Source organism: Lepidochelys kempii, chromosome 1 (genome assembly GCF_965140285.1).
Source record: "Lepidochelys kempii isolate rLepKem1 chromosome 1, rLepKem1.hap1, whole genome shotgun sequence".
Taxonomy (NCBI): Eukaryota; Metazoa; Chordata; order Testudines; family Cheloniidae; genus Lepidochelys; species Lepidochelys kempii.
The window spans coordinates 8,796,475-8,804,406 of record NC_136380.1 but is presented as its reverse complement, the minus strand read 5'-3'; the positions used below and the strand labels follow the sequence as shown (position 1 = coordinate 8,804,406).

General features: G+C 46.8%; 1 protein-coding gene across 1 annotated transcript; it reads right to left on the bottom strand.

Annotated features, from left to right (window-relative positions):
• Positions 1–6,717: 6,717 nt before the first annotated feature.
• LOC140899322 (olfactory receptor 52R1) lies at positions 6,718–7,707 on the bottom strand. The gene has a single exon (XM_073314681.2). It carries the CDS (start codon positions 7,705–7,707, stop codon positions 6,718–6,720), a length of 990 nt encoding a protein of 329 aa, XP_073170782.1.
• Positions 7,708–7,932: the final 225 nt, after the last annotated feature.

Here is a 7,932-nt window from a genome sequence, read left to right as displayed (position 1 = left end):
ATGACCAGCACGAGGTGCCGCACCAGTGAATCTTTGCTTCACTACAGCTCCCCTCTGGAACACATCTCCCTGTGCTCCCTAGCATTGGGTTTGCCCCTTGTTTAGCTTCAACATTGACATATTTTCCCTAAGGCAACGCTGTCTTCAGCTACCGGCCTGGAGCTGGTCTCAACCACCCCCACCCCTGGAAACATGCAGCTTCCCTCTCTTGTAGAGGAATCAAGGAGACCTCTCATTCTTTGAGCAGTTCGTGGGACTTTCCCCTTTCCCTCTGAAGTCCCAGCAGAAAGCACCTTCTTGCCTGAGCAACATGGAAGAAATCATTGCAAATTAGCATATCAACAGGATTATCGTCTACTACCCCCACTGATAATACAGCTTCCAAACCTTTGGTTTCTATGCGCACTTTAACCAAAGGCAAAAGGATTTTGTAACCACAGAATAATAAAATAAAATTTCTGCCATCTGGCCGGTCAGTATGTCTCCTTGTTGAAGTATACCTCTCCTAACCACTGACATTTCTGCCCCTGTATCTTCCCACCCAAGTTGTTCCCTGCCATTAATGCTGACAGCCTATAAGTGCTTCATGCCTAGTTGTCCTTTCATAATGTGCTGGCTCGACTAGATGTGAACGACCATGTGGGAGTTACCAGAGGAACAGACACATTTGAAATACAGGTACAGAGTAAATATTCATGTCTTCAGATACAAAAATGAGACATGCACACAAATGGGATAATCATATTCAGCAAACCATAGCTTTTGCACTGACACCTCACATGACATAGTTTGTACAAGATTTGGGGCAACTATATAACAGTGGTGAATATGGGGGTTCCAGGGTGTTGCTTTGGGGTACAGCGTGTCACAGCAATATATCTATCAAACTAGAGCTCTCAGACATCTACTTTTATGTTTCAATATAAGCCATACATCCATGTCCTGAAAAAGACAACATTCTGTTCTGTACTACAGGAGAAAAGCAAGCCATGGTTCAGAGCAAAGGAAACGGAAAGAGTGTTTTCCCAGCTACCCATCACATGTGCAATATGTGACCCCCTGAAAGTGTCCACCTCACTTTCATTGTTCAGCGAGTGTCTCCTGCACTTTCTGTTTGTCAGACCTCAGCCTCACACACATTACTGGAGACACAGACCTTTTGCCACAGTATCTGGGGAGCCGTTCGTCCCACCAGGCATCATCATTATCTTCATGGCAAATCCCAAAGGAACGTAGCCTCCTTGCAAACCGAGTGCTGCCCCGATTAATCTCTGGGAAGGTGTTTAAGGGGAGCAGGTTGTATATTCACGCAGTGGCAGGTCTGTTGTGCCACCTAAACTTTTGGCACCCAGGTGATCACTGGCCATATCATGATATTCCTTGGTATGCCCACTTCAGAATATGCTGGTCTTTCACTCTAGCTATGTGTCCCCAGCAAGAAAGCTGCCAAGACTGGCACAACGCTGATGGGAGCGGTTGTGGGTTCAAGAATTCCTCATGCCTGTTCTTGTGCTGCTGATCTTGATACAGAGCAGCAGCTGGAGACTGTGAGCACTGAAAACATCAGCCTGGAGTTCCTCAGCCCCCCACATTTTGCTTCCATCCACTGGAGCTGGGGTACCCATTGTTCTATAGATCTCTAGCTTTGTAGCAAGCCTGCGGCCATGACATCCCCACAAATGCTGCACTGTAAGAGCGCAGCCCCCACATCTTTCTAGCAGCATCCAGCCCTATCTAAGAAGCCGCCTTCTGCCCAACAGTGCCTCTAGACAGGTTAATACTGAGCTGGTTGCAGTTGCGGGCTGCTTGATGGTAATGATGAGAGACTTACTGTTACGTGGATTAATAACCAGACTAATGCGCACTGCTTCATGCCCAGCCAGATCAGTGCTCAGCCGCAGCAGTTCACAGTGCTACACCTGCTATTTCCACTGAAGTGGATGGACTTACAGAGCCTTGAGTGTTTGTAACTGGCACCTAGGGTGGGATGTGCATTAGAGAGAGTGAGATGGGACGAAATCCATGAGAACAGGGTCTCCCTGCCTCTTCCATTCTGCGGAGCACTTTCCAAGGGAGAGACTGTCAGGGTTCCCCCCCACACACTCGGAACTCTGGGGAACAGATGTGGGGACCCACATGAAAGACCTGCTAAGCTTATATTCTACCAGCTTAGGTTAAAACTTCCCAAAGGCACAAATTCCTTTCCTTGTCCTTGGATGGTATTGCTGCCACCACCGAGTGATTTAATCAAAAACTCAGGGAAGGATCATTTGGAATCCCTATTCCCCCAAAATATCCCCCCAAGCCCCTTCACCCCCTTTCCTGGGGAGGCTTGAGAATAATAGACCAACTAATTGCCTTAGTAATGTGTGCACAGACTAGACCCTTTGTCTTCAGGACACTGAAATTTATCAGGTTTTTAAAAGAAGAACTTTATTATAAAGAAAAAAGTAAAAAAATTACACCTGCAAAATCCAGATGGAAAGTAACTTTACAGGGTAATAAAAAGATTTCAAAGAAAGAGGATTCCTCTCCAGCTTCATCTTCACAGTTACAAAAACAGGAATCAAACCTCCTCGGTAGCATAAAAGATTTCTCAGTTGAAATCCCGGACGATTCACCACTTGTAACACCAACAGACGCTGGTCGTCAGTGGGCGGGATCGAACCTTGGACCTTTGGAGCTTAGTACATGAGCCTCTACCACATGAGCTAAAAGCCAACTGCCTATTAGTTAAGGCTGTCAAGCAGACTCATTTTATCTCTCTCTTTAAGTGGTCTTGGTGCCACTAGATGGGACAGAACACCACACCCAGGAGGCGTGTGTGTTATACAGAGAGCTGCATGCCAAGCACCAGGGCCCAGAGACTAGATTTGGCTTCGCTCCCCCAGACTCTCCAATTCCTTCAACACACCTTCCCACAGCCCCCCCCCCCCGCCTTGGGCAAACTCTGTTTTCAGTTTCCTTCTTTCAGGGCACAGGATCGTTAAAGCAAACAGATCCAGGCTTTCCAAAAGGGGTTGCTAAACCAATTCCTCTACTTTACACAGCACAAGAGATACCCGGATCCAGTTAAACACAGTACCACACTTGTACACTATTCCCACCTCAGTGTCCTCACTGCCCTGGAGCATTCTTTGGGATTTCGTCAGAGACCTCTAAGGTGTCCAGAGGCCACCTCCTGGCTTCTCCTCCATCTGGAGTCTGTCTCTCTGCTGCAGCCATAGCTCTGAAACCAAAGAGTCCCCTCTGCCTCCATTGTGCCTCTCTCCTGCCCCAGCTTCTTCTGACTCATCCAGTCTCTATGTTTGTAAAGGGCTGGACCAAGACTGCCTCTCTCTGGTCCCTCTTCTGGGGAGGTTCCATTCCTTCCAAGCCCACCCCTCAGCAGAGAAGCTGGAGAAAACGGATTTTATCTAAAATGCAGTTACTCCTTTCTTCCGTCCACCCAAGCCTCCTGCCTCTGAGCACAAGGAGCATGAGTGAAGAGTACAGTAAAAGCCCCAAGACATAAGGATAGAGATGGTTCCTACAATCAAATGTGAGTAAATAGGTGTGACATGGTCAGAAAGGGTTATGCAACTAGCATGCTAATTGACCAAAATTCAACCTTTAAAGACATATTAGAGAAGTATATAAATTGTCATTACGGCCAATTCTCATAAATAGCAACATAGCCATGCGAAATAGACTTGAGCTTTGAAATGCAAACCTGTACTGTTAGAGAATTAGAGGTGTCAGGGTTCCCTCCCCTCTCTGAATTCTGGGGTACAGATACGGGGATCTGCATGAAAGACCCCCCTAAGCTTATTTCTACCAGCTTATTTTAAAAACTTCCCCAAGGCATGATTTCTTCCTTGCCCTTGGTATCACTGCCACCACCAAGTGATTTAAACAAACGTTCAGGGAGGGCCACTTAGAGCCCCAAAATATCCCCCCAAACTCCTACACCCCCTTTTCTGGGGAGGCTTGAGAATAATATCCTAACCAATTGGTTACAAAGTGAGCCCAGCCCTAAACCCCTGGGTCTTTAGGACACTGAAAATCAATCAGGTTCTTAAAAGAAGAATTTTATTTTTAAAAAAAGGTAAAAGAATCACCTTGGTAAAATCAGGATGGAAGGTAACTTTACAGGGTAACAAAAGATTTAAAACACAGAGGAATTCCCTCTAGGCAACTTTAAAGTTACAAAAACAGGAATAAACCTCCCTCTAGCACAGGGAAAAGTCACAAGCTCAAACAAATGATAACCTAATGCACCTCACCTTGCTTACTTACACTTTTTGTAGTATGAGAGACTTGTTTCAGGATGGTCTGCAGGAGAAGGAGTTTTCTGCCTGGCCCCTCTCAGTCCCAGGAGAGAGCACACAAACAAATAGCCCAAACAAAGCCTCCCCACCCACAGATTTGAAAGTATCTTCTTTCCCCATTGGTCCTTTTGGTCAGGTGCCAACCAGGTTACTTGAGCTTCTTAACCCCTTACAGGTAAAGGAGGAATTCTAGGCTACCCTTAGTTGTATGGTTATGACAAGAGGTAATCCTAATTGTATGTTTTTATTTATATCTTGTTAGATGTTAACCATGTAAACAGATGGTTCCTGTCTGTTGGTATATCTGTTGATTCAAAGATCAAAAGAAAATAGTAACATTGAAATTAAACTTGGGTGTAATAATTTCATTGTCTAGACTTCTATTTGATGTTTGTAGTTATCTACCAATGTGCGCTTAATGGATAATTACCTTACACTGATGAATGGAAGAGTTACCAGTGTATTCACAGGAAATAGGTAATTCTATTTCAAAGCAACAATTCTTCATTATCATAGCCTGCAAATGGTCCTTAAAAGAGTACTTGGGTCCTGATCCTGTCATCTCAAATCCACTTAAGTTTTGTCAGGAGAAGCTCAAGTCACAAGGCTGAGGTCTACAGTTCCATTCTGGATCACCCTGATACTGAACATTGGACTGCAAGCTAAGGATTAATTCTGAAAGATCTCTTTGCAACTCTAAAGCTCACCATCTCGACCATGAAACTGACTTAAGAATTCTATTCATATCTCTATGTATAACGATGTCCAGTTACCGCAGAGCGGAGGGAGGCATTGGGTCATTAACTGGGGCCGCCTCCTACTCCAACCTGCACGCAGGCTCCTTGTCAGGCTGCAGCATCTCCCTTCCCATCCCCAGAGCAGAGGGAGCCCAGCTGGGGGGGCTGGAGGGGAGGAGGAGATTGTGATGGGATGTACCTCTGGGAGAAGCCTGGAAGCTCTTGGAACCACTGTGCCTCCAAACCATTCAGCTGGGTTGGCCTCTTCCCCTGCTCTGCTGGTGACACACAGCCAGCCCCTCCGGGCCCTGTTCTCACCCAACACGACAGCAGGTGTTGCCACACACTCAACTAAGTTACCTGAGTGCTTTACCTAAGCTACTCATGGACCATCAGCCAATATCCCAGCTCTCCAGCCTTGCACCCCTCCTGGAGCATAGACTCAGAATTACACCGTCTTGCACAACACAGAGATGTGTACGGTGCAAGCTCATTAATTAGACTCCCCCCCTCGATGGGGGAAGATACGCACCTTTCTTTGCTAACGGAACTAAGAGTCCCTGACACTTCACTCAAAAACACACTAGGTAAGATGAAACATAAATCAGGTTTATTAACTACAGAAGGATAGATGCTAAATGATTATAAGTGATAAAAAACAGATCAAGGCAGGTTACTCAGGAAATGAAACAAACTTGCAGCATAAGGCTAGTGCATGCTTGATAGGATTTGAATCAGCAATATCTCACCCTGACTGATGATACAAGCAGGCTTACAGATTCCTGAGGAACAGGCTGTACCTGCTTTGATCCCCTGCCCAATTCAAACTCCTTTGTCTTCCTGAGCTTCTTGCAGCTGTTGAGTTGTGGGGCAGTGAAGACAAGAGATGATTTCACTCCACACCTTTTATAGTTTCTTCCAGTTTTCTGAAAAGTCTGTATATGTGACGTTGGGGGTCCACCCCCATTGACCAAACATTCTCTGTTGTCTCCGTACTCCCTCCGTGGAGGCTTTCTTATACAGAGTTCCTGTGCTAGTGGATTCTTCCCTCGATGAGTGTTAATTGCTGTCATAAACACTGTCTAGCTAGTCCTTTGACATACCTGAAAGGCTGGTTTTGGGTGTTTCCAGCCTCGTATCACAAGTTAGGAACTCACACAAAGCATGATTTCATTACTTCATATACCCAAGGAGATATTAATGTTAAGCAGATTAAGCCCTTTAGAATAATAGCTCACAGGACATACTTTGTACAAAACGTACCATAATTACATCAGCGTGGTAAATATAGAGTGCTTTGGAGTGCAGAGTGTCACAAGGACGATCCAGAGAGTTACAGGAGGTGGGGAGGAGAGGAAAGAGTGAGGGGCAGGGCCTTGAGGGGAAGACGCAGAGCAGGGGCGTAACCTGGGGGAAGATGCATGGTAAATGGGTGGGGGCTTATGCTTCCAGTTACCAGGAATTAGAAAGGCGGCAACCCTCGGAGTTGCACATAGTCAGATTCCCCATTTGTCACACTGACACAGCACAGTAAAGTCAGGAAAGGGTTTCAGGTCTCTTTGACTGGCCAGTCAGTGATTCAGGGAAGAGAACCCAGCACCATGTCACCAGCCAGCACTGCATGGAGCTCAGTCTACCAGCCAGATCACCAGGAGAAAGCTTTATGACCCTTAATGAGTAAAGAGCTGGAGCAGACTATCCCGAATCTGTTGGCTCCTCACCCCATAGATGATGGGGTTTAACATGGGGGGCACCAGGAAATACATGTTGTTCATGAGAACGTGGAAATGCAGGGCCATATTGTGCCCAAACCGTTCTGTGAGGGCGGAGAAGAGATGTGGGATGTAAGAGCCTAAGATGACACAGAGGTGGGAGCCACAGGTCCCAAAAGTCTTGAGGCGGGCGTCCTTTGTTGGGAGGCTGAAGATGGCCCTGAGGATCTGGATATAGGACACAGTGATACAAAACACATCCACACCGGTCACCAAGAATGCCACAGAGAGGCTGTAGTAACTACTGATGCGGATGTCGGCGCAAGCCAGCTTCACCACAGCTATGTGCTTGCAGTATGTGTAGGGAATGATGTTGGTTCTGCAATATGGCCACCTCCTCGCCAGGAAGAGATAGGGCAATACGAGCATGATGCCACGCAGCACCACGGCCAGGCCAATTTTGGCCACCACAGGGTTTGTCAGAGTGGTGGAATGTCTCAGGGGATCACAGATGGCCACGTAGCGATCCAAAGCCATGGCCACAAGGATCCCAGAATGCATAACAGAGAAGCTGAGAAGGCAGAACATCTGGGTGAGGCAGGCGGTGAAATTGATCTCCCTGGAATTGAACCAGAAGATGCTCAGCATTTTGGGTAGGACGGCCGTAGACGGGACCACGTCGGCGACGACCAGCATGCAGAGGAAATAGTACATGGGCACATGGAGGCTTGGCTCCCTCTTCACGATGTACAGGATTGTGAAGTTCCCCAAGATGGCTATGACATAGATCGCACAGAAAGGGATGGAGATCCAGACATGGGCTGCCTCCAGGCCAGGAATGCCCAGCAGGATGAAGGTGGAAGGGTTGGTAAAGTCGGTTGAGTTGGAATCTGACATGGAGTAGGAGAGAAGGTTTCCAACGCTGAGGCAGAATGGTGTTTCCTGCATGTACCGTGCGTCCCCCTGACTTCCTGTATGTGCCCAGGGTCTAGGGTGATGGTCGCAGGAGAAATGCCTGGATGGAAAGAAAATGTTAATATTAGACACTACATACACAGCTCGAGGCTTGTCTCATGGATGGAGCAGGTTGGTCACTCTTCACACACTGAAAAATGACATTTTAATGATTAAGATAAATGAATTATGAACAATTGACCCTACTAATGTCAGTTC

Excerpts from the sequence above, each read along its gene's own strand:
- LOC140899322 (XM_073314681.2), bottom strand. The coding sequence starts at position 7,707 with ATGCAGGAAACACCATTCTGCCTCAGCGTTGGAAACCTTCTCTCCTAC.